Source organism: Pterocles gutturalis, unplaced genomic scaffold (genome assembly GCF_000699245.1).
Source record: "Pterocles gutturalis isolate BGI_N339 unplaced genomic scaffold, ASM69924v1 scaffold44847, whole genome shotgun sequence".
In the NCBI taxonomy this organism is placed as follows: Eukaryota; Metazoa; Chordata; class Aves; order Pterocliformes; family Pteroclidae; genus Pterocles; species Pterocles gutturalis.
The window spans coordinates 13,635-30,630 of record NW_010114589.1 but is presented as its reverse complement, the minus strand read 5'-3'; the positions used below and the strand labels follow the sequence as shown (position 1 = coordinate 30,630).

General features: G+C 42.9%; 1 protein-coding gene across 2 annotated transcripts; it reads left to right on the top strand.

Moving 5' to 3' along the window:
• The first annotated feature begins 4,174 nt into the window (after positions 1–4,174).
• Positions 4,175–15,343, top strand: PSPH (phosphoserine phosphatase). 2 transcript variants are annotated; one of them, XM_010074864.1, is made up of 6 exons: positions 4,175–4,387; positions 10,213–10,371; positions 11,075–11,209; positions 12,770–12,915; positions 13,674–13,822; positions 15,156–15,343. In XM_010074864.1, the coding sequence occupies exons 2-6, from the start codon at positions 10,232–10,234 to the stop codon at positions 15,264–15,266; spliced, it is 681 nt and encodes a 226-aa protein (XP_010073166.1). In that variant the 5' UTR covers positions 4,175–4,387; positions 10,213–10,231; the 3' UTR covers positions 15,267–15,343. The 2 variants fall into 2 exon arrangements, with proteins under 2 accessions (XP_010073166.1, XP_010073165.1); XM_010074863.1 differs by lacking the exon at positions 4,175–4,387 and having other exon boundaries at positions 10,046–10,371.
• The last annotated feature ends 1,653 nt before the right edge of the window (positions 15,344–16,996 follow it).

The following is a 16,996-nucleotide window of genomic DNA, read 5'->3' as shown; positions in this document are numbered from 1 at the left end:
AGGCCTTTGGACGGGGTAGGGTCGCTCGGTCATTAATCCCACCCACTCATGTGACAGGCACCCCCCGGCAGGTTCGTAGAAGCGTGAGAATCAATAATTAAACCCGGTGATTTAACCTTAGATCGATAGAATTAATAGTTAAGCGCGCAGGATTAATTATCAAAATGGTTCTTGGTAAAAATTCAGAGTTGAGGTTAATCGAAACTCCATACAGAAACCGCTGTGTGGGCTCCCGGGGCCTGCACAGCCCCTGCAGCCCTGTGTGCCCTGGCCGCTGTGGGCCTGAACCCTTTCCAGGGCTTTTGGAGCACGGGGACAATCTCTCCTAAGGCCACACAAAGGTTTCCCGTGAGGCTGTGGAACAAAAACACAAATGGAGCATCTCCCTGCTGAGGAAAGGCTGAGGGAGCTGGGTCTCTTTAGCCTGGAAAAGAGGAGACTGAGGGGTGACCTAATCAGTGTTTATAAATACGTGAAGGGTGAGTGTCAGGAGGATGGAGCCAGGCTCTTCTCTGTGACATCCAGTGATAGGACAAGGGGCAATGGGTTCAAGCTGGAACATAGGAGGTTCCACTTGAATATGAGGAAAAACTTCTTTACAGTGAGGGTGACAGAGCACTGGAACAGGCTGCCCAGAGAGGGTGTGGAGTCTCCTTCTCTGGAGACATTCAAAGCCCGCCTGGATGCGTTCTTGTGTGATCTGATCTAGGTGTCCTGCTCCGGCAGGGGGATTGGACTAGATGATCTTTCGAGGTCCCTTCCAATCTCTAACATTCTGTGATTCTGTGATTCTGTAAAATATTGTAGAAATCAAGTTAATCTTGATGCAAACAGGAAGCGTTTGGCCTATGGGGCCTGTCAGGGCCCAATCCTTGAGGCTGTGAAACGTTCGCATCTCAGGGGCTTTGGGCTGTGAAATGGAGGACGATGGGCAGCTTCGCTGGAGAGAGCGAGCTCCTGCCGTGGCTCCTTGCATGCACCATGGGCACTGGGTTTGGCTCCCACATTGCCCCGTCCAACCTTGGACCCCCCCAAACACTGATCTGCTGCTTGTGAGCACCTGGCAATACCAGGCGTGACACAACCTCTCGTTATTTCAACTATTTCATAAGGAAGGCGCCTGGCCCCAGAATAATCGTGGCTCGTGGCTACAGAGGTGCGCCAGGGAGATCCCAGCCAAGTGGTTTTCAGGGTTCCTGCAGCCCATCAGCTCCAGAGGGTGCTAACCCCCAGCAAACGAGGGCAACTGGCCCAAAGGCCAGGGCTTCCTCAGTATTTGGGACAGAGAAGACAGACACCCTTCTGCAATGCTCATCCACTGGGCGTGAGGATGACAAAGGGTAAATCTTCCCTGCTCCATCCCAGTTTTTGCAACCCCTGGATGCTGGGTTTCAGCAACCTGCTGTCATGGTGCTGAGCAATGCAATGGGCTCTTCACATTCTCATGCCACTTCCAGCTGTAAAGTGTCTTAAGCCTGCTGTTGGGTACAATTTTCTTGCACAAGCGTTTTGGGGGAGCTTGACTGAATCAGTCAGTGAGTGTCAAGTGTCAGGGCAGACTTACCAGCCTCGCCAGTTTGGGCAGCAGCCGTGGCACCTGCTGGGAATCTGCTCTGCTGCTTTGGGTGAGGATCTCGGGTTTCTGGGCTCAACGCCATGCTGTGCAGGAGGACTCCCATCCGTGGCGTAAGTCGGACTTGGCAGGTCTGGAGGGGACAGCTGCTAATACGCTTGGGTTTCTGGTTTTGAAATGTTTTAGATGGAGTTGGTGTTTGAGCATAATACACCACGAGGCTGGAGCTCTTTTGTTTAGCCTTGAGGTGCATATGGCTTGTGAAATACTGTAATGCTGACTCTTTAGTGGCTGGGCTTTCTGTTCTGTTACTCTAATGATTAGAAATAAACATTAAACATTGCCAAATGCAGTCAATTACACTTAGCATTTCATCATTGACTCTGGAACTCCCCTGTTGAGTCTTCACTTCTGTTGAGATGCTGCTGGCTTGCTGAAATCAGAACAGAACAAAACACGCCAACCCAGCCCTGAGAGGCTGCGGTGCTGATATCCGAGGTGCCTAGATGCCATGCCCAGTTAAAACATCCAGTCCCCAGTTCTGCGCTGGATTCTGTAGCCTCCAGGTCACACAAAAATATTTTGCTATTCTTGCTTCTCTGGTTTGTAATTTTTTTGCTTTGATTCTCTCTTGGGGCTGTTCTCAGCAGAGGGCAGCCTTGTCAAACCCGTACACATACCAGCGGGCGTGCAGTATTTTGTTTTTCTTGCTGCTGTCCTGTGACCACCGTGGGTGATGCTGTGGAAAGGCAGGAATTATCCATCCTAAATATCCGCAATGTGCGGGGCTGGCTGCTGACAGGGATATGGCCATTGCCCAAGCAGGTTCAGGATTGTGAGGGGAATTATTACTACGAGAAAATAAAGCAATCATCTTGGCAAATTTTAGTTTGAAATTTAGATTTAAAAAAAAAAAAAAAGCCATTTTCAAAGACATTCTAGCCCTTCATGTAGGTGGTCTCCGCTTTTTGTACAAATTGATTCGTAGTCACATACAAGAGTTATCTGCTGTGCTTGTGTCATAGTCGCACACCCATGTGAGCTGTGCTTTTTACTCCCCAACATCTTCTTAAAGCTTCCAGGCAGAACTCTCTGTGTTTCTTTCCTGGATCACATATCTGAGGATAGTTGTTTTATGGTTTAGTAGCATTTCTTATTAGCATTTTCACATCAAATCCCCATTTTGCAGCATTTTTCAGACATCAGGACAAGCTTTTCTACATTTTTCAGTCTTAGCTGTAGTTGTTAAACTGTTCTGCATGTTTGTTTTTAATGCATTGTAAAAATACAGAGCAGATGCTTACTAGGCCTAAATTGTCTGTTGAAATCAATGGATTTACAACAAATTACACCAGATTAGAATCAAAATATTTAACTGAATTACAACCAATGTGTCCATTAAACTAAGCCAAATAAAGGGATTATCCTTCCTGAAATATTCATCAGCAATTCGCTTAGTCAAATCATGAACTGCTTATCTTAGCAAAAAAAACTTTGGAGGTTCTTAGTAAAAGCAGTTTTCTTTCATCTTCACCAAGATCTGTTTTCATTTAACCTTATTCACAGAAATGATTTCTAAATCTCTTTTAAAAAAGATACTGTCCTGATAAAACTGACCAACAGGATCAGACTGAACAGTGAAACATGTCAAGTTTTGCAGCAAAGGGGCTTGGTACCAGCTTTTCCTGACACAAGAAGTTACTAATAGGTGCTCATGTTGACAAATGGTCACGCACTGACAACTTCTGAAAAAATATAAAGGAAGGCATGGCAGGAGAGGCACATAAGGCTATTGATTTTAATTAATGCATGTAATTTTGAGGGGTAATCCTGCCAGAATGGCAAAACAGATCATGCATAGACTGCGACTGGTGCATCCAGTGGGGCAGAACAGTCTTTCAAGATGGGCAGCTGTCATAAGACTCTTATCACAAGCGAGTGGAAGATGCTACATCAGCTAAACCTGGCTTTCTTGACCTTGAACCAAACAACTGGCTTCATAGTTCTGGGTTTGCAGCCTCCCGTTTCCTAACCAATGTCCACAGTCACATCTGAGGGAAGCTCTTCTGTGGGATGCCAAAACATGAGCACAGACAGGTTTTGCAATTTTTCCATTGCTTGCGACAACATTTCAGTTGGGGAAACAAAACAGAACCTTCTCACGAGCAGAAGTTTTAATTTTGCCTTCAAAGCTTTCGATGAATTTTGGGTTTTTTTTTTTTTGCGTGTAACATAGTGCACTCTGATGCACCGACTAACAGCTTAAGCCAAAACACAATATTGCAATCTTAACTCTCATCAGCTTTCATCTCATCCACAGTGAAAAAAAGTGTGTCCCTGCATCAGCCCTTGTCCCCTGCATTCCCGCGCTGGCACTCTGCGTGGAGCGAGGTGAGTTTGCTCAGACCGGTCTTGTTCTCTCTGCCTGTGGCACAGGCTGGCTGACAATGAGCGAGCTCCCCATCGTCTTGTGCAGGGTCTGCTCCCTGCCAAGCTGTGCCTCCCCAAACTGGGAGCGTTCCAAACTGGGCCTGGGCGGCTCCTCCCCCAGCGTAGGGAAGGTTACACCTCTCCTCCCTACGCCTGTCAGCAAACAGCTGGACTTCTCTGGTTACATGTGTGCAACCATTTAAAAAAAACATCCAGGCTGCCTTACTCAGCAGTTTATAAAAGAGAGATTTACAAAATGCGGCTTTCTTCCAGGTCAGCCCGTGCTGTTGTATTTATGTGACCGAAGGTCTCAGCTGATCCCTTCTTTTCTTGTGCAGCCAAGAGGTTTGCAGCAGCAGCAGCAGCCACGGCCAGTACAATACTGTAAGTCAGTGGGAATCTTTTTTTCTCTCAGTTTGGAAGGGGTTGGCGTTTGGTGTATCAGATCCATAACACCATATTTTTCTAGCATAGAAAATGAAGAGTATCTTCTGCTGGGGCTGTGGCTGTGTTGCCCTGCAAGATGCAGCAACAGCGTGGTGCCTGTTTTATAACAGCAACATGAATGAATGATGCAATCATGCAGGGGGGAAGCATCATCATTTTGTCAGGACAGGCAAGAGGGGATTGGAGAGTTGGGAGGCGTATGTCAGCATCCACCAGGTTCTCTCTACCCCTTTTCAACTACTTTTTAAAAGGTGCTTAATTAAATCCCCTGGTAGGCACTGCTGTTCAAATATTAGCGTATACCTGCAAACAATTAGGCTGTTGGCTTGTGTACAGGTTTGTATTATTACCTTTGAAAAAACTGAACAGAAAACCAGGAAGTGTGAAGCAAGCTTAGTGAGGTTAAGGGCTGAATCTTTCTGTTCTCACACCGAAAACCACAGAACTCACAATTATGGATGGACAGGTTGAACTTTTAGAGAGTAGTTCTTGGAGGGATATAAACAAGTCACAATTTGCTTAAATATAACTAATCTGCTTAAATATATCCCCTCTCCTCTAAAGCTTTCAAAACATATTGCTAATACTGAGAATTAAACCTCAACATAGAAAAGCTCTATTACTATATTGTTCCCATTTTACAGACATGGGACTAGAAACAATGAGGATTAAGTGGTTTGTTTAATACCATGGAAACACTCCTGTAGTGGGAACAGGTCCCAAGAAAAGTTTCAAGAACAATTTGCTCTGAATCCCATACTCTAAGCAGCAGTTTCCCTTCCATGCAACAGGAGCAGTTTAATGCGTTTGCATTTCTGTTGATCTCACTGCGTGTTCCATGCAATGTTATTCTGCTGCAGGAATGTATCTCAGGGTGTATCTCACTGAAGTGCTCACTCTCACCTTGCTAAATGGGAAAGCGATTCAAAATCAGAAACTGTTTGCAAACTAGGATATTCCCGAGTGATCCGTTTAAAAAGATATTTTAGGTAATATTTCATTAAGATTCACTTAATTTTCATTTTTTTCACAGCACTAAATGTGAACATAATGCAAAATAGCAGTGTGGCAGCACTTGTGAAAGCTGAAATATGATAACAAGTGAAGTCTAGTCACAATGAGGGTTTTGAGATCTTCTCAAGATCTCATCAAAATATCCCAGCCACAGAACACCTGGAGTTCTGAGTACCACTTACTTGTTCCTTTTGCATTATATGTAGCCGATACTGCAGATGTTTCAGTTTTTCACAGTATGGCAAGTGCCCTTCTCTGAAGGGTCAGCAAACAGAAAAGATTTCAGTTGTTTTCTTTTGACATGTGGTCTTACATAATTCCTGTGCTTGCTCCTGTGACCCCACCCTCTCTGTTACGAAACAGAACTATTTCTTGTGGAAATGCCAGGTTTTTTTCCAAGTGGCCTAATGAAGTACTTCATAGTCTGGAAGCAAGGAGATCTCATGGGAATTCCACTTTTCCCTTGTGATTTCCTTTTTCTCCATCTTTATCTCAAGTTTCACCCTACCGCTCTCCATCCTTCTTTTCTTATGTCTTCCCTAGTCACTTCTTTGGCCAGTTTCTTCTCTTCCACATTTTCTTCTTTTCAGCTTTTCCCCACAATATTTTATTATCAGATCTATTGAAATGTTTGCTGCTTGGATGCTTTTCCAACATGGAAATAACAGGATAGGAATAGATTACCTGTCTGAAATTCAGTGGCAGAAAGATCAGAGATTTTCTGTGCATGTTTTTCATATGGAGACAGAACTTATTATCATTAGTTGTGGGAATGTATTTTTTCTTTACCATCTCATTAAAACATTGATGCATTTAAGAAATCAGATGCCCTGTATTTCAGAGTGATTAATCTCTGCCAACTGTAGAGGCCTGTACCACTCTGGAATAAAAAATTGCTGTTCCCTTGCTACAGCTGTTAGAGATTTGTCCATAGAAAGGTTTAACACAGCTTCCGTTCTTCTTGCTCATGTTTCCAAGTGACAGCTACCCCTGGTCAAGCTGCTGTGTCTGTCCTTATTTCCTATGTGCACTTATCCCAAGGTGGACTCTAGGCAGCTTCCTGGTGGATGCCATGCCAGGATGGCCCAGTGCAAATTCTGAAAACAAGGGAAGGAGCAGAACCTCTCCTGCTTGTATTTTCCCCCAGTCCTGTTGCCCATTACTAAATCACTAACAGCCATGCCTTATGCTCTCATCCATGTTTAAGGCTGGGGAAAAAATTTTCACAAGTTACTGAAATTGGCATGTTACCATTTGGAATGGCATATGCCAGCCTCTGGAGCTGATAGTGACCCCGACGCCCTGCCAACAAGGGCAGAAGAACCTTACTTCATGCCAGGTGAACTACCTTTAACTCCTAAAATTTGCTTTTCCCACCAGCAAGACTCCCTGCAATAGCTGAAGCTGCCTTCATAGGTTCTCCTCTTTGCTCCTCTATGAGCTTCCCTGCTTTCCAGTTCATCACGAGCTCTCCAACACGTATGATGGCACATCAGCCAAAACCAGATCTGTGTTTTCCAGGACTCAGTGCCCACCTATAGCAGAAAGCAGGTCACTGGCTAAGGGACATCAGGAACTTGTCTATTTGTCCATCAGAGTGCAAAGTCCACCACAGAAGGGGTCTCATCATTGTAAGGAGCATCCAGAAGGGAAAGGACTATGGGAAATGTGGATATCAGAGGGAAGGAAAAGTTAATGTCTCTTTCTTCCTGCTCCCAATGTGTGTTTCTAGCAATAACATTTTTCTCAGAGAGATTAACATTTTGAAGACATGTATCTAGAAATACATTTCAGGTTCTTGCCAAGAAATCACATCCCAGTGTGGTGTCACCACACAGTGACATTGCATCATAATGTGGTAACATTGCAGTGCAGCCTCAGGTTAGCATGAGGCAATGCGACAACTTTGCATAATAAGGAATCAGTGTTGGAACACCGTGACGCAAATGTCACACCACAGTGATGCAGCACGTTTGTCCAGTAGAACAAATCTTCAAAATTGGCACCAAATCCATGGCTGAATTATTGGTGGACTTTATAATTTCCAGTAGGCTGGAAAAAACGAATGTCCTGCCATTTAAAAATATAGGTGAATTTTTTTTTTTTTTAATTCCACTGCACAAATATATCTAGCCAATGGCTGTCAAGGCCTGCCCTAAAGTCAAAGTCCTCCTCCACAGAAAATCAAAATCTTCCACTGAAAATACAAACACAGTGCTGTGAAGCCAATGTCAAGTCAAGGCTAATGCAAAGTGAACGTGGAATTCACGTGTCACCTGTCCACCTGCTGCCAAGTCTTAGCTCAGAACCAGTCTCTGTCAGAGCCAGGTTTTTATGTCCACGGCCACGTAAGAGAGAGAGGTTTCTCTTATTTGCCATACTGATGGCATATGACTGTATTTCTTATGCACACAGTGCTATAAATACAGTCAGTGCTTTAGAGGAAAATACAGAAAAACGTTGCCTGCAGCCAACAGCTCTTTAGTGATGCTTCTAAGGCTAGACCAGAGTTTTACAGTATGTCCTTGCATGGAACAGCTCTGATGCACCAAAAGCCGAAACCTGTCCGTGTTCAGGCATTGTTCCTGGCTTTCCCAGAGGTGGAGTTTGTAAAAGCCCCTTGCTGGAATATCTCCTCTTCACTGCCTACCCACTCACCTTTGCTTTCTGGCACACAGGGGAGGCTGAGCCCAGGCTCTGTCCTACCTTCCCACATCCAAACCAAATGCACAGGAGGGAGATCCCTGCTCTCCCATTCTCACTCACCTGTGATGCAGATGAGCACAGAGGAAGCCACTGTGTCACCTTCTCAGCCTTGTGCGACAGCCATGAACCCACGTCGGTTAGCAGTGTGTTCACACCAAAAAACCCAAGAATAGCTAGAATAACCCTTTCAAACACTGGTGCTTACCATGTGTGATCCCTGGATGACTCCTGTCTGGCAGAGAGCTACATCAGTACCCATCAGCTCCTGTACTTTTCCACAGCAAGGCACATAGTGATCATCTTCTCCATCTTCACTGGATGTCTTTTGTACAAAAAGGGCAAAAAATAAATGTTTTGTGGGAACTTGTTTGTAAGACCTCTCACCATCAAAATTCACAGAATCACAGAATGTTAGATTGGAAGGGACCTCGAAAGATCATCTAGTCCAATCCCCCTGCCGGAGCAGGACACCTAGATCAGACCATACAGGAACGCATCCAGGCGGGCTTTGAATGTCTCCAGAGAAGGAGACTCCACACCCTCTCTGGGCAGCCTGTTCCAGTGCTCTGTCACCCTCACTGTAAAGAAGTTTTTCCTCATACTCAAGCGGAACCTCCTATGTTCCAGCTTGAACCCATTGCCCCTTGTCCTATCACTAGATGTCACAGAGAAGAGCCTGGCTCCATCCTCCTGACACTCACCCTTCACGTATTTATAAACATTAATTAGGTCACCCCTCAGTCTCCTCTTTTCCAGGCTAAAGAGACCCAGCTCCCTCAGCCTTTCCTCATAAGGGAGATGCTCCATTCCCTTAATCATCTTTGTGGCTCTGCGCTGGACTCTCTCCAGCAGTTCCCTGTCCCTCTTGAACTGAGGATGATATACAGGAGAAAAATAAATTAGCTTAGTAAGAGGAAAACAAAATATGAAGGTATATAACATGCTGAAGGTATATAACATGCTATTTCATTACATTTTTCCCCCCTATCCCAGAAAAAGAGAGAACTTGCTACCCAGACCAATTACAAAAGACATGTCCTGAGAGAAGTCTAGGAGATTAGAAGAGAAAACCAAACAAAAGCTTTTACAGCAACCTGGGAAATGGTATAGATAGAAAGCTGTATTTGTATCTAAACATATGGACTGGTAAATAGTGAAGTTCACGCTGAGTTCCCTTATGAAAGGATGAAGCACAAGGTGAGTAGGGTAGAGTAAGAAAATACCCGATTAACACCTTGTGCTTCTGATCTGCAGACGAAGTAGTGCTCAACAGCACTTTTAAGTGGACAGATATAAAAGGGAAGACAATAAAACTTCTGTCAGGCATTGTAATGGAAGAAGTTGTGTCATGATGTTGTGGTATCTTACGGTGTTGAGTGAAGTTCCCAAAGCCCAAGACTTTATTTGGTTTTATAAAAGACTAATTCCCAGTTTTAGTGGCCCTCTATGCATTCATAGCTGATGAGATTATTTAGTTTATATTAATCAGGACACAGAAAAGGATCTAAACCTTCATGATTTAGGGACAGCCACTCCCTGATAGGTTTGAAATAGTTGTCTACTGTGATCAAGCAAATCCTTACAGGCTGAGGGTCTTTTACTATCTCCTGGAGCAACTAATTTGCCACACTAGACTCAGTCTGATGAGAAACCAAGATCCATTTGAGTGGTGAGGGCAAGATGAGACAGAGAATTGCAAGTCCCACACAGCAGCTGGCAATCCAGTGGTTCAGCAAATGCCAAGTATTACAGCCTTGAACCCCACGTGAACATCAATGGGCTGAGCCTGCAGAGAGCAAATCAGCCGCTGACCAGAGTTCCACAGCCCACCTATAACGTAAATTGAACATCAGTAGGCAGCAACAGGAGAGAGCAAATCAGCAACGGAGCCAGACCTCCGCCACCACTCACACTCCTTGATAAAAGCTGGCTACCAGGCTGTGCTCGTCCCTTCTCGCAAGAACCAGATCAGTTGTGCCAATGGCTCAAGAAGGAGTGCAGTACTGTCACTCAGAGAATGACTTTATCTTGTCCCCTCACAGTAAGAAGGTTCCTAAAAGGATGGCGTCCCTCTTGGAGATGAAAGAAATCTTCCGCAATGCTGATGCAGTCTGCTTTGACGTGGACAGTACAGTCATCAGGGAAGAAGGCATCGATGAGCTTGCCAAGTTCTGTGGAGTCGGAGATGCCGTGGCAGAGATGTATGTATATTTGCTGTTTACTTCATAGGAATAGCAGTAAAAAATAAGCATGGATAAGGTTAATGTATGGCAATGACTTTACAATAGGGATTAATTCAACTCTGTTGTAGGAGATTATTACAGTTTAAAAAGGATGTTAGGGATAAGAAGTGGAATTTAATGCACGATGAAGTACCTTCCTTTGGAATTGTGAAGCCATTCAACAAAACTATCCTGACATAAATTTTCTAATGTAAATTTCTTCAACAGACTAAGATCAGGCCTCATCATTAAACCTGGCTAAGCACCAGCAAACCTTATTATGAGATGGAGGAGAGGGGACAACTCTCTTAACACTTCTCCGAGGCTGATGTTGTTTCCATTGAAGCTTGTCGCAGAAGTTCTGTTCATTTCAGAGAACGGCAGCTGGGCTGCAGTTGAGGAATACTGGTCCCAGTGGCTCAGATGCACTCACAGAGGGAGTGAAGGAGTTTTCCTTTGCCTCACTGGTTCTCACAAGAGCTCTGATCTGTGGAGATCTTCTACCAGTGGCTGCTACCAGCCTCTTCAGTGGACTAATCTTTTTTACAACATAGATACAGTATAACCTAGAACCTATGGACTCCTGCCTTGTTCTTTGTCATTCTTCTTTAACTAACTGTTCTCAGGAGAAGCCTCAACTTGTTAAGTGTCACTGATTTGTTTTCTTTGGATCACAATTTAGGACCCGCAGAGCTATGGGTGGCACTGTGACGTTCAAAGCAGCTTTAACAGCACGACTAGGTCTCATACGTCCCTCCTATGAGCAAGTGCAAAAATTAATATCTGACAACCCACCTCAGCTGACACCAGGAATAAGGTAAGAAGAATTTCAAATGATCAAAAAAAAAAGTCTTCCAAAAGCACATGGCGTAAGTCAACAAAATTCTGTGACATTAGTGAGGCTGTAAGACCATAGAGCTGGTTTAGATTGCCTTCCTACCTCAGTTCTATGTTGTTTGTGTACAAAGCTTCTATCAGAGCTTATAATGGCCTGAGTCCATGTTAAGTGGCTAAGCACACATGTAAAAAGAAAACAGTCTTAGGAATGAACAAGCGTTTTAGCTGGCAAACTCAAATTCTGCCATGAGGATTAGACCGGCATGGAAAACAATCTGTTCAATCACATCTGTTTTTTGACGGGCGATGGAACTGGGAGATTTAATACCCAATATGAACTGCTGGCTTGGTCTGTTATATTACCTCTTACACTTCTGTGTGCAGTCACACCCCTGGACTCAGCTTAGGGGATCCATTGTTCAGAGCTACCAATTCTGTACTGAAGTTCCTAAAAAAGTATTAAGAAATCATTAAGGAGAAATGTGTGTAGTCATTCATTTTTGGGTTTAGAATAAACATCAACTATTTAAACTGAAAAGTTTTTTTTCCTATTCAAATTGTTTCAAACAATTGAAAATAATTTCTTTACTACAAAATCTGGCCATAGCTCCCAGTCTAAAATATTTTTAGCACATACAGCAGTTTTGGATGATACTGTGCTTGTATTTTCTCCTTGAAATGAAGCACATGCTCAGTTTTTTCTGTAGAAGGCATAGCTAGATTTAACTACAAAGAGAACATTGTTTCCTTGCTTAGAATCACATGATTTTCCTTTTCATTCCTTCCCTTTCTTCCTCCTTTTCTGTGTAGCCTGCTTTAAGCATTCACTTTGCTTTTTAGTGTTTAGCATTTCTTCTGTTACTTCTACTGCTTCTCCTGCTTGGCATTGCTGCATGCTGATCTTCCTGCCTGTAGAGCCAAATCCCATGAAACTTTTAACTGCCTTCAAGCCCCGTTAACATTAACTTGGCCCAAAAACTTCTACTTTTTCAAAATCCTTTTCTGTAGCTGGTGTCCTCTTCTAAAGATGGTATCAATGTCCAGCATCTAACCAACTCAGAAAATATTTGCACTTTGCACACTTTTCAGCCCACTTTTGTATTTTGGTGCAATGGCTTTATCTCCCCTGTATTCCCTACTTTTTTTCTGATTATAAATTCATTTTCTTGCCGGCTTTTTACTTCACTTCAGAAAAAAAATCTGAACTGGATCTGCTCTCATTTGTTCAAGTGAACTCATGTGAACAGTATGAAAGTGTAAAGAAAACATTTCTAGGGAGTGCTTGTTTCTGAGCAACTAAATACCTGTTTGTCTCCAAACATGATGGTTTTGGTCAGCTCTTTTCATGCAAGGTGTATGCACAAACTTGCAAGGGTTCTGGGCAGTAGAGATGGATGGAGCTGGAAATAGCACATATCCGAACTAAACTGGAATTACACAAAGTATGGGCAGCCTTGTTTAGGAAAGATGTATTTTAACTTTCTTGTTATCCCTAGATGCTGCTAGGCACTCATGCTTGGTGACTGCTATTTCTTCTCAGGGAGCTGGTAAGCAGGCTTCATCAGCGAGGGGTCCAGGTCTTCTTGGTCTCCGGGGGATTTCAGAGCATCGTGGAGCATGTGGCCTCGCAGCTGAACATTCCAACAGCTAATGTCTTTGCCAACAGGCTGAAGTTTTACTTTAATGGTGAGATTCCCTTGAAGTCTTTTCTCTGCTAATTAATGCTACTTGTGGGGTTCAAACTGTCAGATATTGGGTTACAGACACTGTCCAGCCTACATCACCTTGTTACCAATCCAGCCAGCTCCAAGCAGGAAAATTTCAAGACCTTACAAAAGGTGATTTTCCAGACATGAAACAGAGCTGTAGTTACTTTTTAATTGCAAGTTGTGCCAAAGGTAAAACATGGTTAAGAGTTGCTGACAGCAAAGTTTCATTTTCTCTTGCTCCTTCCAGTTAAAAGAGTTTATTACACTTACCTGCTTTTGGAGGCAAACTTCACTTTCAGTGACTTTGAGGTATGTATGGAGACTGACATACTTCTGCTCTGGACTTTAAGCTAGTGTAATCAAGCAGAACTGTAGTCAGTGAGGTTGCTCCTTACTCAGTTATTTCATATGCTGTCTATACATCATCCTGGATGCTCCTTTTGAAATGTTTACACTAGATTGACTGGACCAGAGTGACTGGGAATGGATTTGTAACACCACCCATACAGGTTTTCTACTTTTGTATTGCAACTCTTTGAAAATATCCCCACTGAATCTTGGTAAAATCCTAGTTTTTATGCTTACCTTCTAACTACTTTTTGGAGATGCTGATAGTGAGGCGTACAGGACTGCACATAATCAGCTGTTCTCTGGAGTAAAGACCACAGGCATATATCTTTCTTCATTTACAATAAAATACTCTTATGTCTAACTTGTCCTTCCACTGTGTTCTAGGAGAATATGCAGGATTTGATGAAACACAACCAACAGCTGAATCAGGAGGGAAAGGAAAGGTTATTGCTCACCTGAAGGAACAGTTTCACTTTAAGAAAATAGTTATGATTGGTGATGGAGCTACAGACATGGAAGCCTGTCCCCCTGCTGTAAGTATTAAAGAACTGGAATTCTGAATGCCCTTCGAGTAAATCCTTTGCAGGAAAAAAAGTGCGTTTTGAATTCTTTATAGGACTTCAGGGAAGATCTTTAGCATTTCCCACAGCCTAAAAGAGATCTGTGGAGGTAGTTTTAATCTAGAAAGGCTGCATCACGCAATGGCTGATTTCTCTCAGCTCAGACAATCTCAGTAGGGGTGTCACCCTCTAAGCCAGGATGCTGGCTGGGTCTAGCAGGAGGGTGTAAAAGTCCAGCGACCTGTCTGTAATCAAGCTGAGATTATCACATCTGCCTTTCCCCTCCGTGTCCCCACAATAAGTGCTTGCTTCTGTGCAGAGGTCTTACCCTACTGGGATCCCAGTTCTGAATGCTGATGAACGGTGCTTGGCATGAAGGTCTGGCACAGATCTGGGGCATGTTTACCTGATACTGGCCCAGCAAGAGCGTTCATCTCACTGCACAGTGATGATACCTTGGAAGGGAGCAGCCCTGACAGGGTGAAATAATTAAAAAAAATGAATACAAAGACAGCTTTTATAAATGGGAATTAAGATCTCTCCTCTGTGAAATGACATCTCCCCTTTAGCTCCTTTTTCCACATAAAAGTACCCCAATGCCCCTTCTTCGCCAATGCGGAGGGACAGATATCTCAGTGCATGGAAACGCACAAGAACAAACTCCCAAGAGCTACTGCTGATGCCAGTTATGACAGCAGGTCCCTTACTGTTAAATATGTGCATAACTAAAGCAGCTTAGTATTAGCTTAAATGTTTTCTACCTAAAGGCAAAAAAAGCAGCAGTGGACATTTTGAACACTGCACTTTCACTGCAGATGGTTTTCTAAGATGTAGAAATGATGAGTGTTCCTGGTTAATGATTGAAGACATGGTTAATGTTTACTTTTGGTCTCTATCAAATGAGGTAAACGAAGTTAAGATAAACAGCACAGGGATAATTGTGAGATGCTGCATGCACCTTCAGATGTTAACTCATTCTTGAATAGTAAGGCTTTATGTTGCATCACATTTACATCAGATTTTTAGTAAAATCTCAGATCTGAACAATCTTGAAGTTAGGAGGCAGAGACACAACTTTCCTATTGCAACAAAACTCTGTTAACCAAAGTGGTGCCAAAATTAAATGTTAATCAAGTTCTTGGTAATAAATTTGAAAAATGAACTTGCAAAGTAAAATAGGGGAAGAGGTGGGGTAGAATACCATAATTTTAAAAACCAATCTTTAAACCAAACTTAGTTGCTGAGAAGCTCCATTCCTTACATGGGACTGCAATGATACATGTGCCCATTCTTTCTGTTTTGCCAGGACTGCTTCATTGGATTTGGAGGAAATGTAATCAGAAAGCAAGTGAAGGAGAAAGCTAAATGGTATATTACCCACTTTGATGAACTGCTAAAGGAACTGGAAGAACGATAAATTATACAGTAAAATAATATATTTAACAACTATAAATCCATTATACAATGCAATTAAACATATATTTGTTTGCAAAATTGCGTTCTGGATTTTTTGTCCATTTTGTAACACCATCAGAAATTATATATGGGAAAGAGGCGTTAACAAAGCCCCAGAGAGTGATGAATGGGAAGTCTCAGTGATGCCATCTAATGTTCTTGGAAAAAAACTGAGGCAATAATTGCTTGAAGTTACAACAGCATTTAAATACTAGAGAAGTAGAAGGGTTAAAAGAAAACAAATCCAGAAACAAACTTTTGATAGCTTTTTAGAGGAAGGCAGACATGTAACCAGCTATCCTGAATACCTGTATACAGAGTTTAAGAAACTTCACAAAAGCCGAGACAGACAATAGCTGGCAGGCTGCTCACCAGAAGTCTTCTGGGAGTATTAAACATGATCTCTTTTGAATTCTTCCTGGGAAAAATCTCAGCCAGTTCCAAAGGCAGCTCATGCACAATCATGCTTTTGTTTAGTCAAGGCTGCATGAGTAGAACAAGTATAAACTCCTTCTGCTCTCATTGTGTTCCTCTGCAATTCTAGTTATGAAGCAGAAGTGTTTGTTTACTGCAGTTTTCTACTGAATTAAAAGGCTACTAAAAAAAACCAACCAACCTAACATCCAGCTAATCAGGCCCCAATCCCACAAACACTGCGACATGCTTCACTTCAAGTGTAATTTCACTAAAGCCACAGTCAGAAGACCGTGCAGGAAGCTCTGTGCCACAGAGATGTTAACATTCACAGCACTATCTTCTGCCAGTCTGAGTGCTATGGAAACATGGAATTGTGCCAATGCTTTCACAAGAGCTCTTTAGGTTTGACTAGTTTGGAAAAAAAAACCACCCCCCCTTCCACTGCGCAAATATCAAGCCTGACCTCTAGTCCAGGAGGTACCAAAAGGATTACTCAGCTTAGCAAGAAGATAAGCTCTTTTGTTTGTAAAATACTGGAAAAAAATAGGAGGGAATAAAGCAGCGTGAGGGAAGTTTCAATGTTATAACCAAGCTACCAGTTTACCTGAACATATCCGATCACAGTAGAGTGAAGTCTACAGAGTAGCACATGTCAGGCAAGTAGTATCTGGTCTTCAGGTGGGTCCCTGGCCAAGAGTGTGGGGAGGCACACTGCTTCATATAAAGCCTTTAATGCAATTATTCAGCAAGGCAGAATTGCTGTAAGTTTTCTTACAAGAACAGTTTGCAGTCTTTTCTAGGAAGACTACAGGACAACTAAACTTGAGTTTTAATTGTGTCTTCATTATGGTGGAACAAGAACTGATAATTACCCTTCGAGGCATTGTTCCCCACTTTCTAACCACTGGAAAGTGACTTCAGTTCTGAACTCTACAAATTCTGCTCTAAGAAATGCTAAAGTATTGCTAGTGAAAGGAAGAAGGCAGACTTGGCTGTGAAATTAAGAGGGAAAAATCACAACAGTGCTCACAACAGGGGAGAAACAACTTTGGAAAGGGCTCAGGCAAAAGGAAGCAAGAAAAGACTGGCATTACTTATTTATCTGCTGTGTTATATTCAGTGAGTTTACACAGTTATCTGTAACTAAAATAACAGGAGCTAATCTCTCTGTGATGACAGCCAGAGCACGAGTCTGTAGCTCAGAACGACAGAAGGCACATTGATAATACATTACAACAACACGATTGGGAATTCAGATCTTACGTAGCGTTTAAA

Coding starts and splice junctions, on each gene's coding strand:
- PSPH (XM_010074863.1), top strand. CDS start 10,151: ATGGCTCAAGAAGGAGTGCAGTACTGTCACTCAGAGAATGACTTTATC. Junction 10,372..11,074: donor GGAGATGCCGTGGCAGAGAT/GTATGTATATTT, acceptor ATCACAATTTAG/GACCCGCAGAGCTATGGGTG. Junction 12,916..13,673: donor GCTGAAGTTTTACTTTAATG/GTGAGATTCCCT, acceptor ACTGTGTTCTAG/GAGAATATGCAGGATTTGAT.